Genomic DNA, 20,143 nt, shown 5'->3' with positions numbered 1-20,143 from the left:
TGAAGATTTGAGATACCATTGCCCTTATCCAAGGAGTGACGAAAGGCTCCGATTGGGCTTCTAACGGGACGCCATTAACTATAGGAACTCTGACCAATCCTCGAGCACACTAACTATCCCTATCCAGAACTATCCTCCATTCAGTCGGCGGTATGCGGACGTTGAACAGGTGTATCCACGCTGAGACGCTGCAGCCCGACACCTTCGTTTCCAGTAGCCAGGGCAACGTTTGGTATCGTTTGAACGCTGGAGCTACGTCCCCGTTGTGCAGCGGCAGCAGGTACCTCCAAGTTTGAATCACAGCTCTTCCGAAATTTCAATCCCGTTTGTCTTTCGCAGGCCTCGGCACCAGATCCTTGGAACGGATATTGCTTATGCTTACTGACCTGGGCTGGCGGAATGTGAGTCGGAGTAGACAGATATGCCTTTGCGTCAAGCATCAGTCGCTCCTCTACATCAGCTTGTGTCGCCGAAGCTCTGAGATATATGGCCATCCTTGTACACCTTGATGCTATTCCCCTAGATCTACTTCGGGGCATTCCTAGTGTTGGCGGTCGGATGGATCTTTTGATTGGAAGAATGCCTGCTCCTCCATCTTGTGTATTCTGAGCCTTTGCCCTCAGTCTTCGGAGAAAGGTCAGGGCGATAAACGTGCCAGCAGCTGTAATAAGTATAGCGAAGAGAATATAAAACAAATACCACTCCTTCTTGGCCAGTTCAGAGCAATATACGTCAACCAGCTGCTCGTTTCTGCGCGGAAAACACATCTTGCACATTCTAGCAACCTTGGGCTTCAGCTTTGCCCCTTTCTTTGTCACGCACGTCGATAGAATGTCGTCGGTGGTACATGCTCGATCATGACAAGTGAGCGGTCTGGTATTAGTTGGTGTTGGTTGGTTTCCAGTTTCATCGACCCTCGTTTCAAGCCTGCCAGACTCGCGCGGATCCCTATTATTTCCCGGCTTGACCAGATTGAAACGTGATTTTTGGTCATCTCTTCTCTCGTTCTCATGAGACTGATGAGATTCCTGATACTCGTCCGTGGCTCCGACGACAGACGAGCTCCCTTTTGGCGGGTTGTTTCCTCGAGCACCGAGCCACCGTATCAACGAGAAAATGGCCTGTCTGCACGATCTCACTTTCGATCCACTGATCTGGACCTGGTCGTTTGGTGTATTTTCCGTTGTGTAAGGGAGAAGGTCTTCAACGCAGGTCTCAAGATCTGACATCAGCCGCTTGAAGATAGCGTCGTCGTTAACCCTGTTCTCTGTAGCATCCTCGCCGCTCGCGGCTGTGTTTGTATTTGTAGCGGTGGCCTGGCCAGGTTGAATCGGTGGAGGCGCACGTTTGATGGCCTCTTCGTCTGGTGAAAGACTATGAGTTATCGGGGCCTTGCTGCTCGTATAGACGCCGAGATATTCTCGTGGGATCGACCATGCTGACACCTGGAGGTTCTGCAGAACGGCGACGATGCCATATATCAAGTATAGCAAACGTAGGTGCCTCATCTTGAATTCTTTAGGCACAGGTTCTCGGCCTATATCTTTGCCTATTTTCCTTTTTCATTTTTTGACTGTATATCTTTTTTCCTGAGAGGGTGATCTCAACACTGGTCACTCCTCCCTTACCATCAATCCTATACTATCCATCATTATATGAAGCAAGAGCAAGAGTGAGATAAACTCAACACACTGTCAGCCATTGTTACAATAGGCGTTAAGGTATGAAACCCTGAATTTGGTGCTATTAAAATGTTCATGATAACATTTATAGGCAAATATTTTCATAACTACGGTAACTCGCTCGGTTACAAAGTTCATAGATTCAGCATAACCCGACAAAAGGTTAGGGTATTAACGGTGTGAAATTCAACAATTGACAAAGGCTAGGAAATGCTGGAAAAGGAGAAATAGCCATATCCAATCTTCCAGCAGATAAATAACACCAGCCTCAGAGAGGGCAGCCTTCAGGTCATCGATATTTTCCAATTTCGGAATAGGCTCTCCCCGACGATAGACCTGATGAGCTCCATCGACGTTCTTTAAATGAAGCTCTTTCGGCTTGCAAGCACGCGGGATGCCACCAACCTCCTCGAATTTCCAGCCTGTGATGCGGGATAGCACAGGGTTCTTGACACAAGACGAATCTAGCATGACAGTCCCTTGATCAAGAATGAGCTCCGACATGGAACAATTGCTGCAACCAAGGACTTGAAGACCAATGACGCTTGTGAGATCGTTCTTGACAAGATAGTTGATGAAACTGTCAAGAAACTGGGGTCTAACACCAGAAAGGTCAGGAAGAGGCCCATCTTGAAGCTCATAAGCGCATAGTCCGTCCTTGGTGAGGGCGAATATGTGTCCGTGAACACGGAGAGGATCGACCTTGTCGATACTGGTAACTCTAGCCCAGCGCAATGAGGGATCCTTGAAATTAGTCCCAAGTATGACGGTGCCCTGGGGGATCTTAAAATGGCCGTGAATCAAATGAATTCCAAAGACCTTCTCGGCATCGTTGCGGACAAATATTTCTGCCAAGTTTGCAATGTGCTTATCGGCAATTGGGGGCTGTTCGGAGTCATCGAGCAGTGTGTTGTACCTATAGAGGGTCAGAAATTGAGCCATAGCCCTTTTCAAATAATAAATACGGTAGGGGGATAGCGTGGGCTTCATACAAAGCACCACATTTGTGGAAATCTCGAACTTCCAGAGCTGCCTTGAGTCCGGGGAGACCAGACGGTTTATCAGTTGAAACCATTCTGCCCAGAGGTCATTAAGGGGTACTGCGAAATCGTTTCTTTCCTCCAGAAATCTATGCAAGTCGTACTCTGTAGAGGACAAATGGTTTGATGGATATGGAACAGGAAGAGAATATAGAAGACCCCTCTATATTTAAATATTGCATTGAAGAAGCAGCAAAGGTAGGTACCTCCTACATAAGTGATTGCTCCTCTGATTCAGTGATTTACCCTTTGCATTGATTGCTGATGTACAAACGAGTAAGTATTTGTGATATAGAAACATCATTGATCTCGGTAAAGCTGGACAATCATAGCCTGCAGTAGAGACAAATCCACCTTCACATTGGTATATGCCTCACATCAAAGATGCCAACTTAGAGCTCAAGGCAAGCCGTTGTAGGTTAACCTTTATCTTAGGGTATACGGAGTACTCCGTAGAGGTAGATGGCTTTGTTAGACCAAAAGAGACAAAAGGCCTTGTGTCCAGGGGCTGGATATGAGAGCAGCTTGTCCACAAAAAGAAAATGCAGCCGTTATCCATGCAAGGGGCGAACTAGTCAACTCCAAGGGCGAACTAATGACGGCTGAACTATATTCCGCCTCTTAATGGTAGGAAACGATCAGAATAATTTTGACTCTTTGATACTCTGTACAGTGTTGCTTTATGGATATGGCGGCTAATGATAAACGACCATCCACCGCCACATCCTAAGGTTGTTCGATCTCACTTGTTTCCCAATCGACCAAGCATCTTGGCCTGGTTCTAACAGTGTCAAACTACCAAGGTACTTATACTAGAGGCAGGGGCAGGGTGTATAGCAGACTCTTGGAGCAATGGCAAACGTCTTGGTTAGAACGGAATAGGGAGTATCCGAATGAGCAACTCCGTAATGTTGGTGGAAGATGTTAAATGGCACTTCTCGGAGAAGCCAGCATCCAACTAAAGTGGTAGAGGGACGTTTTCGATATTATCATGCTAATACTCCGTACAGATCAACAACTTGCCCTGGAGAAGATTCAAGTGAAGATGTTCAGGCACAGAAACGGATGGGATTAGCCGTACGGAGTATATATATTTTTGTTATTTCTTTTTCTCCTAGCGGATCGGGCCATGGCCAGGCCTGTACTCCGTCCTCGTACTTCGTACTATGCACGCAATTAGAGCCAGACAGCGGGCGACCGCATGGACGGTGGACGGTGGCCCGTATATGAGCGTATGAGCAACCTGCGGGAAGGACACAAGTACCGTACCACCTATATCCTCGGAGATGGAACCGCGCAGAAACATGTGTATATACGAAGTCCGTCCTTTGTGCCTCTGTTCTCTGTTCTCAGGATGAAACGACCCCTGCCGCGTAACTCGGTGCAAGGACCGTGTTTGAGCATCATCAAGACATCTACGGCATCAATGCGTAGCGAGCTAGTCGATGGCTCAAGGATATATCCTTTAGTCCCTTATCTGAGGATTGGTAGAGGTACCTCCTTTTCCATAAGGACAAGTCTCCGGATGACGATGCAACATCTAGGACAAGTATTAGGATGTATCTAATCTGGACATACATAGGGAGTACTTACTCCAGAGCGACTGTAGGACGACAGTGAGGACAGCCGCATGCATCCTCATCTCACGGAGATGCACACCGTCATGCTGGTAATATAGCCATGTACTCCGTACATGCAAGGAATCTAAGACCAGGCCCAGGATGCACACGCAGATGCAGATGCGAGATGTAGTGATTAGCGGAAACCTGGCCTCAAGGCCTGCTCGGTGTCTGCCTTTGAGATCGTACATAACAGTATCTCGTCCTCCTTCGGATCGTCGTCCTCTCTCCCAACACTCGCTTGTCGGACATCACTCTCCTTACAAGGCGGACCTCGTCTTCGTTTCTGTTTCATCGTCTTTCTCTCATACTTTGGTCCTAAATAAGGTTGTTGTGTCATTGACCAGTAGTTTGGAACCAGGATTGAGCCCCTTCGTCTTCCACTCCCATCCCATCCGCATCCCAGTGTCCTCCACTTGTCCTCTCTCTCTCTCTTCTCCTTTCACTGCTCTCTTGTGAGATATGCATGTCTGCTCAGTAAGTGAAAGACCTAAACCGCGTGAATGCTGTGAACCTAACCGCGAGACAGTGAACAAGCCACCTTCGCATCCTCCCCTCTAAGCAAAGGACCAACACCACTGTCACATCTCTGCTCTACGCGCCCATCTCACCTTTCACCTCGCGTCTGAATTAGCTACATCCAACCCTATTTATGCTTAATCTACAGCCCTGGTCCGGACTGTTCTCCTAATAACTCGCACAGTCGCAACGCCGGACTCCTGGGATCCTCCTGATTGCTCGGCGTTAGCCACCGCCAGATACAAGACAAGGACAGGAGACAGCCTCTCTGTGATTCCTCCAGCATGAACCCGTACATGAGCTGGGCGATCCTGCTCCTCACAGCAGGTGGACTGGGCTACTACTACAAGAATGGCTCAGCACCAAAGGCCAGGCCTGCGTTCTTAAAGCCAGCAACTGAGAAGCAGGACAGTGGCCCAGCAGGGAACAAGAAGACGAAGCAGCGCAATAAGACGCGCAAGGCACAGTCGGAGAGCAATGGCAACTCCAACTCCAGCGAGGGTAGCAACAGCGTCAGCACGCCAGTGGCCGTGGCCGTGGCCGAACCCAAGAAGGAGCAGAAGGAGCAGAAAGTGCAGAGCATCGCCCAAGCCGAAGAGCCGACCTCCAACAGCAATGGAGGAATGGACGATAACTACGAGTTCGCCAAACAGTTCTCAAAAGTGAAGAACGGCACTCCCCTGGCTGGTAAATCCAAGGCCGGCACCAGCACAAAAGGAAAGGCCTCCCGTGCCGGGAAGCAAGCCCAGCAGCCATCCACCAACGGCGACTCCCACGCCAACCATGTCTCTACCGCCGCCTCCTCTACCACTGGTGCCGACGCTGATGACGACATGTCGCCCATCAACTCACCCGTCGTCAAGCCCGCCGGTGATGTCTCCGACATGCTCGAGGAACCGGCCCCGGCAGCATCCGTCCTTCGCCTGACGGGATTGCTGGAAGATGCTCAGAACGGCAAAACGAAGAAACAAAACAACTTCAAGCCCGCAGAGACCAAGAAACAGCGCCAGGCGCGCCGTAAGCGCGAGGAGAAGAACGAGATGGTCAAGGAGGCCGAGAAGAACAGACGTGCCATGGTCGAGAACCAGATGCATACCGCCAGAGAATTCGAGAGACAACAGGCCAAGGCGAAGCCAGCTCCAGCACCACTTCCAAACGCATGGGAATCAGCTCCATCTCCCACCCCAGCAGCAACCCTCGCACCGGCCACCAATGGCAACTCTACCAAGCCATCTACCATCCCATTGCTCGATACCTTCGAGCCATCTCAACCCACGCCTAAACCGACAGCCGGCGACAAAAAGTCCTCCACCAAGACCCCATGGGCCAAGGATCTCCCATCCGAAGAAGAGCAGATGAGAATGCTCAACACGCTGAGCAGCGAGAACGAATGGACGACAGTCTCCAATCGTAAGAAGGAGAAGCGAAGCAAGGCCAATGCCGAGTCGATGAGCGAAGCCAGCAGCTCAGAACAACACAGTAATTTCGCCGAGACTTGATGGTAGTGAAATGATCTTTTTTTTTTCTCTTAAAACAATATCATGAACAGCATAGAGAGGACTCTTAACTCGACCACCATTCATCATCCACCATCCGCCATTTACCCACCGCGTCACCTCATTCCTGCATTGCATACATACCACAACTCATCTCCCGCCCAACAACCTTCCATATGTCCTTCTCCCACAGCATCCAGGCCTACATCTTTATTACCGGCCCTTTCTACTTCTTTCCTTTTCTTTCCTTTCCTTTTTAACTATTAGCTCATGGCGTTATGGCACTTTACGTTGCCTTCAACGGCGGTGGGATATCCAGCCTCTTTTTAAATTCCATCCAAGTCCCTTTTCTTCCTTGTTTTATTCAAACTTGCCCATTTTTGTTTCCGAGTTGATTCAATTGTATTATTTATTGGTTTTCTACTCTTCACTTGCCTTTTTTTGCTTTTTTTCCCAGCAACTGTGCTTATTCTCATGTAACCGTACCCTCATGCTTCTAACTGTCCTGTTTAAATCACCCACCCAACTTGACCAGCCTCGGCCCCGGCTTCTTTTACTAGGGTTCCTACATAGTAATGACGTAGGTATCTTATAACTGGGCTTAATACCAAGGGGATTGAAAGATTACAACTTATAAGTGTCATCTCGTAATATTAGCTTTGTATATTTACTAGATGTTAGCTGTATGTTCAAGGCACGAAAAACGTTTTGACCATGTTACCCAGTCGCTAACGTTGGTGAAGCCGAAGTATCAAAGTTCTAGCTGATCAAGTCATTCAACCGTTAAATTTCTGCTTCAGCCCTACAACAACAACGTCGACAACCAAGTCGTCCTATCTGATGTCTACTGTTTGTATAGCAGGCCAAGCATACCAAAATACCTAAGCGAACGCTGCCTGCGTTGAAGCAGCGAATGTCTGTTGATGATTGGCGAATGGTTCTGCTATATAATTCTGCCTCAGCCCTAAAGCTGGCATGGTCGGGGTCATCCGATATTAATATTTGCTCCTATATAGGGGTACGACTCGGCGTTCAACAGCATCGAAGGTCTAGTCAAGTCACCGGGTGTCTATACTGTTTGCTATGCAGTAAACGGCGACTCAGGTTCGACTGCACTTAGTATAAAATACAGGTCACTGAGGTCAACCAAAAGCATATATCTCAGCCTGAGGAAGATAATGACGCTAGCAGAGGCTTCTCTAATATAAAAGCTTGCGGAATCGAGACAAAGTATTCTTCTACGGCGAAGTCGTATTTGTACCTAGGCAATGATTCACTAGTCTTTCCTTTAGCCACATCTACTCGTATCTACATGCACCCGGCCTCTTCTCTATATGTCTCTACCCTTTATTATATCTATATATATTATATCCATATCTATACATACGGAGTATATCTATACATATATCTATATATTATATCTTTATATCTCTGTCCTATCTATGTGGGTGGGTCTCGTGATCTCCCTTGGCAACGTGACTTTCCCTGCTAAACTTCGCCCGTTATCGCATCGTGGCCTGTTCTTTTGTTCTCTCCGTCTATAAGCACCGTCTGCAACATCTCTGCTTCTCTCTCTTCCTCCTCGTCTCTTCTTCTTCACTGCCTCGACACCTTCCGCTCCCTCCTTTTGGTCCAATTGGCACTCTGGTCCGCCGCTCTCGACGCCGCTCGGAAGCTCAGAGGCTGTTTGTTTTGTCCTCCACGCGAACCCACCGTCATCAGCATCTAACCAAAACGCAAAGACTGGGATCATCCTCCTCACGCAACGCACACCTGTTGAGGACACATATCAGCTGGTAGGCCAGGAAGCCTCGAATCCAGAAAACAACGACCAATTGTCGACGGCAGGACAGAAAAAATCAGCAACACACCAGATACCTGCATCTCCTCTACTCAAGATGGCCCAAATCCGCGGTACGGCGGGGTATAACCTGGGACATCAGAATCCCTTCGTTGGCCCCGGAAGAGAAGATGCTACCAGCGACCCGAGCCCGCTGGACGCAATTCGGCAACACACGAGCAAGATTGAAGACTGGCTAGATAGCATTGCTGATCCAATCAAGCCGTATGTCGCCTCCTATTTACATGGCTATACTTGTTGAACGTCTACACTGGTGCAGGCTAAGCTAACTGGCTACTCGACAGTCACCTCCCTGCAATCGGTCGATTCCTGATCGTTGTCACTTTCCTTGAAGACTCGCTGCGGATAATGACGCAATGGACTCCCCAGCTCGAATACCTCAACCAATTCAGACACAGTACGTTTTTGATACTGTCTATTGACTGCATACCACTTCTAACATCAGCTTAGTTCCATGGGGAATAACACACCTTTTCCTTATCGTCAATGTCATCGTCATGCTTACTGGTTCCGTTCTCGTCGTCGCCCGCAAACACAGTGAATACGCCGTTGCTGGTCTCCTCGGCGTCGTGGTCGCCCAAGCCCTCGGATACGGCCTCCTTATCGACATAACCTTCATCGTCCGCAACCTTAGCGTTATTGGCGGTCTCCTCATGGTCCTCTCCGACTCCTGGGTACGCAAGAAGTTCATGCCCGCCGGTCTCCCCCAGCTCGAAGAGAAGGACCGCAAGATGTATGTCCAGTTCGCCGGCCGAGTACTCTTGATTTTCTTGTTCATTGGATTCGTCTTCTCTGGAGAATGGAGCTTGTGGAGAATCATTGTTAGCTGCATTGGACTCGTTGCCTCGGTCATGGTTGTCGTTGGATTCAAGGCGAAGTGGAGTGCCGTTATCTTGGTCGTTGTCTTGAGTATCTTCAATGTCCTTGTCAACAACTTCTGGACGGTATGTGTTTGTCATTATACAATGGTTTCGTCTCCACTTGCTTACTTGGCTTCTTTAATAGCTTCACCCCCACCACCCTCACAAGGACTTTGCCAAATACGACTTCTTCCAGATTCTCTCCATTGTGTAAGTACAACCCTTGAAGATACGACATTAAGTATGTACTAACTTCTCTATAGTGGTGGTCTTGTTCTCCTCGTCAACATGGGCCCTGGACAGCTCAGCATGGACGAGAAGAAGAAGGTGTACTGAGCGGATGGCTCCATAAAACAACCAGCCGCCGCCCAGGAATGAAATGAAAAGCAGAGAGAGAAAATATATCATGATGTGAAGGACTCCAATACGCTTGCACAGCCCAACCCAGCCCACCATCAAATTCATCACCAACGCTAGAAGAGCCTTCTCCTTCTCTAGGAACCTCTTTTTTTCATTTTTGCCATGTCATGTATTCCGTATCCTACCAGTCCCTGCCCATCATCTCATTGTTTGCAATTTCAGCACCCACAACAATCCATATGTTGTTTGCCTTACTCATTTTTTGTTTTCCTTACATTTCAGTCCATGTTCCAATCTACATCAGTTGGGAAAGCCAGAGGGTCACATTCATATATATATCTATCTCATGATCTATTGAAAATGAATGAGTTGTATCATTGTTTCTCTTCGTGTTGTCGTTTTCTTTCCCTTCCCTTCTTTTCTCATCTAGATCGTTATTTCTCGTAAACATACGTCGAGGGTTTGTTCGTTCGGTTTGTTTAGTTTCCTGATATGTTTTAACATGGAGTTTTACTTTGCCTTTCTACACACGTCGTTAGTACGGGTGTTTCCTAGCCTGGAGTGAAGGTGCAGAAACGATCATGCAATATACCTTGGTTTTTGCTCATGGTAATTGTTAGGATAGACGGAGAACCATCATGGTACATGGATTTTAATGCAGAAATAAGTAAAAAAAGGCCTGTCTATTCAACCACTTTTATCTACCTGTTAAACAACTCGAGGACCGATATAAGGATAGAAACCAGCCAAAGAAGACAAAGAGAATAAACACAAGCACGTTTATTTTTAGTAAGTAACCAGACGTAAATAGAGTCGAGACATAAACGATCGACGAAAGAGAAGAAAACGACTCGCTTGCCTGCTTGCTGAAAAGGTAGGTTCAAAAATATAATATATAACGCTGTGGTTGAAGGAAGTAAGACATGAGAATGGTGTGAGGCAGACCGTGCTGTCCTCGGTTGGCGAGTCTGTGCAGTTTAGCTAAGACGCAATATAATATCAAACGAAGAAAAACGCATGGTCCCTGGCGTTAGTATCAACAGTAAAAGAAGCGCTGGGCCATAGATAAAATAGCGGTTTGCGCAGTGGGAACAAAAACGAGCGGTAGAAGGTATGTCGTCCATATGGTAATGACGACGGTAGGTCCTAACACAGGACTAATAAGCCAAGTAGGGACAAAAAGAGGCACCTGAATATATACAAAAAGCGTTTTCTTTTTTGCTTTTTTTTTTCGTTTTTGCTTTTGCATTTGCTTGTATTGTTTAAGGTTAGAAGTCCATACTCCAACGGTAGGTTCTGATCCGATCTAGTCGGTCAAACTCTTCCTCGTCAATTGCGTGGTCAGCGCTAGAGTTGTCGATATCATTGATGTGTAGGGTGCTGGTGGATGGTAGTTTCGAGATATTTGGGTGGTTAGCGGCGCGTAGCCAGGGAGTTGAAGGAGTAGTGGGATGGAACGCCTTTCCGCTGTCGATAGTTTCCTTGGAAGCTGGACGATATTCAGTCTCGTATCTGTGGTGCTGGCGGGCGTTGGGGGATTGAAGGCTAGGTAGGGAGACGTAGGGTTTTAGTTCCAGCGGTGAGTTAGAATTGGACTCGACCGATGAGGACAGGTTGGCTTGCTGCCCGTGGTGGTCGTAGGATTGGCTTCGGATGCCTCGTGGGGGAGGAGATGATGAAGAAGAAGCTGGGGCAGTTGTAGATGGAAGCGGGAGTGACGATCCTGGAGACTGGGCGGTGTTTGAGAGGGATATGGATGAATCGATGGGTATTAGGCGGGGCATAGCGGCCGCGGTCGAAGATTTGCGTGACTTTATAGGGCTGTATGAGGATGATTCGGCTCTCTGGGCAGGAGATGGCCGAACAAGAGGTGATTGTCCGCCCCTGTCATAGCGGGAGGCGGTACTTGATGATGGCTTGACACCTCTGAGCAACGGGCTGCCACTGGACGATAACCTCGACGACGAATCTGCCCTGACCTTGCCCTCCATGACCTTCGCACTTGGTGGCGGCTGGAGCATCCATTGGATCTCTTCCTTGTTTTGGATTGCGCCTGCAATTGGCGGGTACAGGTCATTGACCTCTGGCGGGGGATCTATCGAGTACTTTGACGAGCCCCTCGTCGTTGCGCGCAGACTTGTAGACGACCACTTCCCATCATACCCCCAGAGGGCCTCGTCATCTCTCTGGTACCGCACACTATTCCACCGACGGTCTACTCTGTCTAGATCCTTCTTATCCTCCGGTACTGACGAATCCTCCAACACCCCCGTCAAGACCGCCCTCTCCGTCACAGCGGGCTTATCCAGCGACGCTAGATTCCTCTGGCTGCTCGTCCGACTGGCGGCATTGTTCCTCCCTCTCCTCGTCGGCGGCCCAGGCCCCAAGGCGATCTCCTCGCTCCAGTACGTGTTCGTGCTGAAGGGCGATGGCTGGTAGAATACCGGCTGGTCTGCAACGAGGGCATCCCTGCCTACCTCACGTGCTGTCCTGAGCGCATCCCTCTTCCTCTTTCGTCTCTGCAACTGCTCCGTGCAAGGGGTGCAGGCCGCGTAATAAAAGATCGCAGACTGGGCGCCTCTGAACAGCCACATCACCTGATCCGTGAAGGGTCGTGGAAGGGTCAGCGCAGCTCAGCTCACGGCTTCGCCAGCAGGCAAGTCAGTGCATGCAAGAATGTGCCGGGGAGTCTGCACATTTGAGCTGGACGGGTTGGAAGTGGTGGTCGTAATCGTCTGATAATTGCGCGAGTTCAATGGACCTGAAACGTAAGGCGCTACTCCGGTAGTGAAACCTGCTCGAGACTTGCTGTGGGGGAGACAGGATGCAATTGGCAGAGGCAATTAAGATACAGGCGAGCAAGTCAGTCCGGCCAGCCGCTGTCGTCGAGAGAAAACGTAGGAAGTGAGAAGTGAGAAGGGAGAAAAGGAGAGAGAGAGAGAGATATCTGTATATCCAAAGGGGAGAGAAGAAGCGAGCACTGACCCTGTGGCTGCCCAAAGCGGCCAACGTGGTGCCAAGCCTTAAAAGTGGCGCGCGGCCCCGCAAGCCCCGGTTTACCCCTTTGGGACTAGCGTGACGTAAGGCCAGGCCAATCACGTGGAAGGCCAGTGCTCCATGCGCCAAGCGCGCTTCTTCCTGTCATGTCACCCAACGTCCTTTTACCGGTAAGTTAGTATGAGGAGGTACATGGTGGTACTTCAGCCACACGTGTGATAAGGAGAGCGATAAGGCAGGACGGTATAGAAGGACAGAGAAGAGGGAGAGACTCGACTTATCATGGCGGATGGTTCAGCACATGGATGAACGGCGATGTCTGGCCGTCTGGCGGGTAGACATGATCAGCCCGACTCTCTCCGGGGATGCATGGACGGGAAGATCAGAAGGTCTTGACGGTACGCTGGGCTACAGGGGTCCGCCCTCCTGTTTACGCTGGATAGGGTGAAGATACTCGCTGGGGTTTAACAATTTGATTATTGAAGAATACGGGGCATAATAGACGAATCTCCATGCATTATCCATCTTGGTCTCATCAAGCGTGATAGTCAGGCTGGCATCTCAAAGTGGTATATACAGGTACTGTCTCGGATGTAGAGCTTGCTTTGGCTTGTGGCTTATTATAACTATTATAGTTCTCGGTGTTTACCTGCCAAGTCGACATCCGGTTTGCTTGACTAAAGCTACGTTGATACAATTATGTAAAAGACCCGAGATCCCGTCCGGGTTGTTTGTTTGTGATCCGAGCGTTGTTAATGAAAAAGAAAATAAAGGATCATAAGACGGGAATGTATAATGATAGACTCTCCGTATATGAGGCAAAGTTTTTGACAGAAGGAGTATAGTGAGCATTCGACAAGTGTATATTGCTGGTCTGGATGCCTCCAAGTAAGTTTTTATAGCTAGACCTTAAGTCTTCGGATTATTTTCTGGGGACGCTAGGCCGAGGTATCCCCGACAAGTGCCAAGGCCTGTATCGTCTAATCCTACGAGATATCAATTTCCTCCTCCTTGCACATCACCCCTTTCTACCATCATCTTTTCCATCCTCGCTGCCTACTTGTGTCACTACCGTCAAATTTCCATTCTTCGTTGACCCCGGCCTACGTTAGGCAAGAGTTCGCTTCCGGAGACATGTCAGCTCCTACTGGTGTTGGGTAGCTCAATATGCTGAATTGTTTTTGCACCTATTTTGGCAGTTTCGGGTTGTTCTCGATGTTTATATGTGATACCCTCACCTGGATTTACCTAAAATGCTATTTATATGCCTAGGTTTCTCATGGATCGGCCATTTTATCAACCAACGTCTGATGACTGCTCCCAGAAAAAACAAGGCCGTCGTGGCCTTATGTGTCCACTGAGTAGAGCGTCGATGCTCAGAACAGACTTAGAGCATGATGCTGAAAGAGAAATACCTGGAAATAGAAGGGAAGTTAAGGGCGTTGCATCTGAGAGTGTCGAAACTGGTCTACCAAAACCAGGAGCCCAGCCTTGGGTTTCAGACTAGGACGAGCAACGAATACTGAACTAAGCAGGTACCGTTTGCCGAATGTTTGGTTTTAACTGACGGAACGGTATCGTTTACGCATAGGATATGTGAGATGTGTGCATGCATGAGATATACGACTGAAACACTAATATGAAATACCTTGAACTCGGGCGTGATTGTGTATGCTCCATATTTTTCGTGGCTTGTTTATCTTCTCTTAAGCTAAACACCACAAGAGTACCATAAGTTCATGCTTAGAGGATAACCAAGCTGCCATGTGATGTAGTCAAATACATCTAGCCGAACTTCTTCAGATGAAATCTTGGGGCTAGGAACGGGCCAGGAGCAAGGATAGACTCTGGCTGATACCCGCGTCAATACCGATTTTGATCTCATATAACCCAGACAAACAGTCGAAACGGGATATAAAGGCGCCCCTGGGACCATCCCACCTCGATATGCATCACACGTAAACGAACGACAAGGAACAAGGTAGACGCCGGGTTGGTAGGCGAGTTATAAACCGGGTTTCGATAGTTAATCTCTCTTCTTCATTCTTCTCCCTATCTTAACCAAAGTGGCCCTGGCTCCCTTCTATCGTTGAAGCCAGTGTCATCAAGCATTCTTGGTATTCTTAACCACCTCCCCTTTAACCTTTGACCAATCTATCTTCTCGTCCACCTCTTCGTCTATTTCTCCGCAAATAACGACATTGTCTCCTCGGATCAAATAGAGGCCATGTTCTACCTCCGAGCTAGGTTCTGGGTCATCTGGTGTCCGAATTATTCTCTCAACTGTTTGGGATAGAACGAGATTTGTAAGTTGGTCTGTCGATAGGAGTGTGCCTATTAATGTGCGGCCGTCCACCGTGAGAACAAGTATTTTTTCTAAATTAGAGAGACGCGCCAGTAATTAGCCATTGTCACGTATTCTATGTTTATAATATCATAGCACTGATTTGAGAAATGACGGGAGGGGTATTGGTGGGTTATTTAAAAAATGGAAAGACGAACTATTAATATAGGATTGGAGGGACATGTCTATAGTTCTTCGTGGTCGTTCTTGTATTTCTCTAGGAGGAAGCGGCTTGGTAGGCACACCCAGTCACTTTCACGCTGCTCATCCAGAGGCAGACGACTGTCCGGTCTCTGCTTCGATGCGCGTGTCCGTATCGGATGTCGCAGAGGTGCGGGCTCGTATTGCTTTTAGTGAATCGCGTAGTTTCGGCCGTTATATCGTTCAAGCGAGCCCCGGCTAATATAAACGCTGTCGATATCAAAATTGAGTCCTTGATAATGTTAGGTTTCTCTTAAAGAGCAATTTAGATCTCGCGCCGCCGTTGATGCTTTGGCTCGATACGAGTGGCTGAGTCAGCATTGGCTACTCAGAGGTCAACTTCCACATCGATGGACGTTTCTTGCGTTGCACAATTATATCGACCGGCCCTTCTATGGCCTCCGCGAGATATCCTGTTTTCTACGTCCTCGGAAGGGGTTTCCTAAGGCTCGTTGATACCAAGGTGGATAAATACACCGGACCAAGTAATAACGAGGCTCACACTTTACCAAACCTCAACTACACGATTTTGTACTTCATTCTTATATCTTTGTGCCAGAGGCCCCAAACATGGTGGTTCCAGTTCTGACCGTTGATGGTCGGCCAGCACTCTCAAGAGTACTCCTTACAGAATCCATGAGCAGCAGGTCGGTCCCTAGGGTATACGTTACTAGTTAGCCTAACCATAAGTCAACAGGATAGGAGAGCGAGAAAATATACCTGGAGGAGCCATAACAGCGATGACAAAAGGAAGCTTTTCTTTATTTTTCGTCACCACTGACTCGTACGGAATCTCCCCAACTATGAAGGTACATCAGTACCCTGTACACATCTCCGAGGTGTCCTTGGATGGTACCTACTGGGAACGGCCAAGACAGGGGATTTCATGACAGGCCCGAAAGCCAGGGTATTGATGCCGTCTTGCGGAGGCCTTTTGAACCTTTAAATTTTGGTTTAAAACCAAGAATGCGAAATTCACCCAGAATATATGACTAACGTGGGTGGCTCATCCCGATATCTAGGGCTCATGCTCTCCAGCGGAAGAACAAGAAGTGCGTTCGAATGTTCGCCAGATAGAATTGTATCTGTCAGCCAATGCTCATATATGCTGAGACGCTTAAAGCCCGCGTCTCGTTGTTCCTTGGATATCGTTTTACCCACACCCCTGACCTGCTCGTGAGTATCCTGCATGCAAGTGCTAGCTTGTTCAGGGGAAGACGACCTACCATGTCTTCTGATTCGGATGCGTGGTGTAAGGCTGCCGACGGAACTTTGCCAAATATCTTGCACGGAAATCATCACTATTGTGGTATGCATCGTATGCCAGCGCAGCCGTTGCCTAACGCGTTATGACGTTTCCATTTTGGGATGGTTGGTGGGGACTTACTGGATTAATATACTCAGGAAGTGAAAGACCAGCTGCTTCAGAAGGTAGTGAATTCGACCAAACATTCTCGAATGAGATCTTCGAGTGTTTTATGTACAGATGCGACTCCATATCTTTGACGAATTGGAGGGCAAGTGTGCATTGGTCGGCATCAATAATTTTCCAAAAGTCTATTGGCCAAATGATGGAGGAAAACGGCTATTAGGAGTCAATGATGGTTCAGACAATGGGTAGAAAGGCTTTAGACCTTTGGTTCCCTTATGAGGGCATTTTGCAGAAGCCATACGGAGGCAAACTCCCTGCACTTTCCAAGGTCTCGGCCCAGCAAACCAGGTATATCCCAAGCGCTGTGCCAATTAGCGTAACATCTTTTAACGAAGGGGATGCGGATTCCTTGCCTAACGCAAGGCTCGACTCCCCTAGGAGAGACTGCCCCAATACTTGGACGCAGTCCAAAGCAGCCGCACCAAAGTGACGGCCTGGTCACGCTTCCCCAGGCTTAGCATAGGTCAGCCATGTCTCTATAGCTCATTCCAAATATGGGTATGGGGGAATATGGCCTTACTGTCAGTTCCAATTGCGATATCAAGCCAGTCGTATGAGCTAATGGCCGCAGCACATCCAGAACTGCTTGCACCTGGCGATTGGTATCCGTCTCCTCGTGGGTTCCACGGTGCTTGGTAGTCAGTGTAATCAGTAGGCTCTTCCCAGTTCCCAAAGGAGCTCATCTTAGCCTTTCCAAGAATTACCACTCCATGGTCAATAAGGCGTTTTAAACATTCGGCGGTCTCTGGCTGCGTAGGGTAAGCATCATAGAACGCTTTATTCCCTAGAGATGACTTGATGCCTTGTAGGTGGATGTTATCTTTGATAAGCATACGCCAGCCTGCTATAGATGAACCAGAGACAGCTTGCCCTTTGATCCGCGAGGGGAGAGCAACACTCAAAGATTGACCATCGACGCTCTTCAAGTGAAACTGCTTGAAATGGCTGTACTTGTGAGTACATAATTCTATACAAACACGTCTGAAATAGTGAACACTGACCCTTGCTGAGGCCAAAGAGCGTTCATGCATGTCCCATTAGTATCATCGACCAGTTTCCACACATCACATATGCGGTTTCTTGAAATTGCACAAGGACCTGGCAGTACATTTTGACCAGCGCCAAGTGCAGGTATATATTTGATCCACTGAGCACCAGATTTGAGGAGATAAGTCCAGGCTTCGTCCGTCACTTTAACGTGCTCCTCGCCAGCACAGAGAAAGATAACACCGGCCAGGAACGCTTCATGGAAGACATCATCAAGGAGCTTATATCTTTCGACATTATCACGCATCCAGTCCACAGTTATTTCTCCATGTTGATCCTTCGGCAGCATGAAAATGGTAGCGAGGCTGAACTCGTCGGGGATGGTCAAGACGGCGTCCTTCACTTCTGTTCAGCATTATCATCTCTGATATCTCCTTCTGAACCTACCGTGTTTGAACGGGTCGCGATATACCGGGTGCCTTGTACGAAAAATATCCTCTCCTCAGAGCCTGTGCCTTCGTTGATTTGCTCCATGTTCGTAGTGGGCCGAGACGTAACTAATGAAGACGTCTAAGCCGGAGGTTTAGGGAGAGACAGTCTAGTAAATCCCACACTGTAGCTATTTCTCATCTTTTTGTACGCGGTAGAAGCAAGGCCACACGCGGGGTACGTTGTCCCTTGCGTATTTTAGCGTAGTATGGGTAGTAAATATATACGATAGAATATTCCGTACAGAGTTGCCATTTTATATATAGGTCTAGTACTATATATGAAGAGTTTGTTTATATAGAATACCGTTGCTAGATTGAGCAAATGATGGAATATATGTACTTCATAGCTAAAAACCCAGAATGAACCACGGTAAAACCGACTATATAATCAGACAGTACAAATATAGATAGCCAGCCAGTGCTTGAATAGAGGAATGAGCTTTTCCGTCATAATGTAAAATATCTCATGGTTCTACGGTGAGTTTTGCACTATTTGCCATTCTACCATATTTTGTAAACGCTTAATTAGCCGCCTCTGAGATAGGCGGTTTATATAGACGGAAAGGTTACGAACATAGGAATAATGCAGTATACTGATCTACAGTAGTCAGATAGAACTAAGAGGGCTGGGTAAAGAAAACAACCGATCGCACTGTCCCACCAGTCCATGCAGCCCATGCAGTATATATGCTACAATTTCCTCCTAAACCCAAAAATGTCAAAGAAGATGAACATGAACCGACAGGCCACCACGAAGTAAATAGAGCAATCCATTAGACATTCCATTTCATCCCAAAGACGTTAAATCTAAAGGAACACTGCTACCTCGTCCGGCCCTATACATTCTCTGGCCGCCGGTAAACTCTCTCGGTTTCGGGAACTGTGATTCATTTTGGAACTTGAATCGAGGGTCTTCAATCCGGACCTTTGTGTTAGAAGTGGAGCCTTTGGAGGCTCCGTGCCGCAGTGAGCCGCCATTCGTGAGTGTATAAGAGCTGGGATCAAGCATCGACCGGACAGGGAGCTGGTGGTGTGGAGCACTGTGTTGATTATCTGAAAATGAGGAAGGGCGCGAGGAAAGAGGAGTTGATATAAGGGAGGATGTCCGTGCTGATGAAGGAGGCGAAGTTGGTGGAAGGGGTGGTTGGGATGCTGGGGCAGATGGTGGTGGTGGAGGAGGTGCGTGAGGAGATCCGTATGCATTGCGCGCAGCCTGCATTGCTATCGACGATGCTTGAGTTCCATTTGCGCCGGGAGATGCAGATGGAGGTAGTGGCGGCGGTCTTGGGGCCGTAGATGTTGGAGGAGGCGGTACTGAGGGTGGTGGATGAGTAGAAGCTGTGGACGACGGTGGCGGGGGCGGAGGAGCGGGAGGTGCTGAGACCTTTCTCGACGCTGGAGGAGCAGGCGGGGGTGGTGGGAGCCTGCTGGCACCTGGAACCGGAGGCGGTGCGCGAGGCGGTGGTACGTCTGGTGCAGCTTTCGACGACTGTAGTGATATTGAAGATGATGGCCTTTGAGCTGGCCGGGGTGGTGGTTTGCGGAGATTCGCTACTAGCGGGTTCACAGGAGGCTGCGTTGGAGCATCTGTAGATGGTGGAGGAGGTGGTCTAAAGCTAGGAGCCTTGTTGGATGGAGTTGGAGGTTTGGGAGCAGATCCTGTGGGGGGTGATATCCTGGAACTGTTCTGCGCTTCCGAGTCTGACAGGTAAGTTGCGTTCGAAGTTGCGCCAGTATCGATTCCACCGCGCTTCTTCAGCTTCGGCATCCCGCCAGCAAAGAGTCCGCCTAGCTGTGGAGCCGAGGAAACACCGTCGTCTCCTCCGGCATGTTCCTTGCCTTCACTATTGCTTCTAAGCCTGTTTGCAGCACCGCCAGGGACTGGAGGAGCTAGGCCGCCTGGAGGTTTGGGTGCCATGCCAGGAACGGGAGGGGCACCGGCGAGGGGAGGGCCTCCAGAGCCTCCGGACGGCTTTCCAACGATAGGTGCTGATCTGTCATTTGTAACGGTCTTCTTGAGTCGAGTGCCCTTGGAGATGTCTGTAAGGAGAGAAGCCTATATGATGTTAATATCTTATCTAGTTATCTATGCAAAGGAGGCCTGATTGCCTACCGGAGCGGCTCTGGGAGGTCCACCGCCGGCAGACCGCCCTGGCATAGGCGGCGGCGGCGGAGGAGGAGGCGGAGGAGGAGGCATCTTTGCGTGAGAAGACGAGAGCTAACTTGTTCAGCTGGAGAAGGGCGAGATATGACG

At 48.7% G+C, this 20,143-nt stretch overlaps 7 protein-coding genes across 7 annotated transcripts; 2 read left to right on the top strand and 5 right to left on the bottom strand.

Moving 5' to 3' along the window:
* Window positions 1-140: 140 nt before the first annotated feature.
* On the bottom strand, window positions 141-1,508 carry GIQ15_05561 (uncharacterized protein; the record flags this gene model as incomplete). Its single annotated transcript, XM_033552978.1, has 1 exon — window positions 141-1,508. One exon carries the CDS (start codon window positions 1,506-1,508, stop codon window positions 141-143), a length of 1,368 nt encoding a protein of 455 aa, XP_033404122.1.
* A 360-nt stretch (window positions 1,509-1,868) lies between these two features.
* Window positions 1,869-2,757, bottom strand: GIQ15_05560 (uncharacterized protein; the record flags this gene model as incomplete). Its single annotated transcript, XM_033552977.1, has 2 exons — window positions 1,869-2,598; window positions 2,675-2,757. The coding sequence occupies 2 exons, from the start codon at window positions 2,755-2,757 to the stop codon at window positions 1,869-1,871; spliced, it is 813 nt and encodes a 270-aa protein (XP_033404121.1).
* Window positions 2,758-5,144: 2,387 nt separating this feature from the next.
* GIQ15_05559 (uncharacterized protein) lies at window positions 5,145-6,359 on the top strand (the record flags this gene model as incomplete). Its single annotated transcript, XM_033552976.1, has 1 exon — window positions 5,145-6,359. The coding sequence occupies one exon, from the start codon at window positions 5,145-5,147 to the stop codon at window positions 6,357-6,359; it is 1,215 nt and encodes a 404-aa protein (XP_033404120.1).
* Window positions 6,360-8,254: 1,895 nt separating this feature from the next.
* On the top strand, window positions 8,255-9,413 carry GIQ15_05558 (ER-derived vesicles protein ERV29; the record flags this gene model as incomplete). The annotated part of the gene is made up of 5 exons (XM_033552975.1): window positions 8,255-8,421; window positions 8,502-8,614; window positions 8,668-9,161; window positions 9,223-9,287; window positions 9,341-9,413. 5 exons carry the CDS (start codon window positions 8,255-8,257, stop codon window positions 9,411-9,413), a joined length of 912 nt encoding a protein of 303 aa, XP_033404119.1.
* Window positions 9,414-10,705: 1,292 nt separating this feature from the next.
* GIQ15_05557 (uncharacterized protein) lies at window positions 10,706-12,031 on the bottom strand (the record flags this gene model as incomplete). Its single annotated transcript, XM_033552974.1, has 1 exon — window positions 10,706-12,031. One exon carries the CDS (start codon window positions 12,029-12,031, stop codon window positions 10,706-10,708), a length of 1,326 nt encoding a protein of 441 aa, XP_033404118.1.
* Window positions 12,032-15,521: 3,490 nt separating this feature from the next.
* On the bottom strand, window positions 15,522-17,932 carry GIQ15_05556 (uncharacterized protein; the record flags this gene model as incomplete). Its single annotated transcript, XM_033552973.1, has 10 exons — window positions 15,522-15,634; window positions 15,700-15,780; window positions 15,840-15,919; window positions 15,977-16,144; window positions 16,206-16,318; window positions 16,367-16,564; window positions 16,697-16,713; window positions 16,932-17,356; window positions 17,413-17,795; window positions 17,846-17,932. The coding sequence occupies 10 exons, from the start codon at window positions 17,930-17,932 to the stop codon at window positions 15,522-15,524; spliced, it is 1,665 nt and encodes a 554-aa protein (XP_033404117.1).
* Window positions 17,933-18,676: 744 nt separating this feature from the next.
* Window positions 18,677-20,086, bottom strand: GIQ15_05555 (basic proline-rich protein; the record flags this gene model as incomplete). The annotated part of the gene is made up of 2 exons (XM_033552972.1): window positions 18,677-19,945; window positions 20,003-20,086. 2 exons carry the CDS (start codon window positions 20,084-20,086, stop codon window positions 18,677-18,679), a joined length of 1,353 nt encoding a protein of 450 aa, XP_033404116.1.
* Between the last annotated feature and the right edge of the window lie 57 nt (window positions 20,087-20,143).

This window comes from Arthroderma uncinatum, assembly GCF_011692745.1.
Source record: "Arthroderma uncinatum strain CBS 119779 chromosome Unknown scaffold4, whole genome shotgun sequence".
NCBI classification, from domain to species: domain Eukaryota; kingdom Fungi; phylum Ascomycota; class Eurotiomycetes; order Onygenales; family Arthrodermataceae; genus Arthroderma; species Arthroderma uncinatum.
The sequence above is the reverse complement of the archived record's forward strand: the minus strand, read 5'-3'. Positions and strand labels throughout refer to the sequence as shown.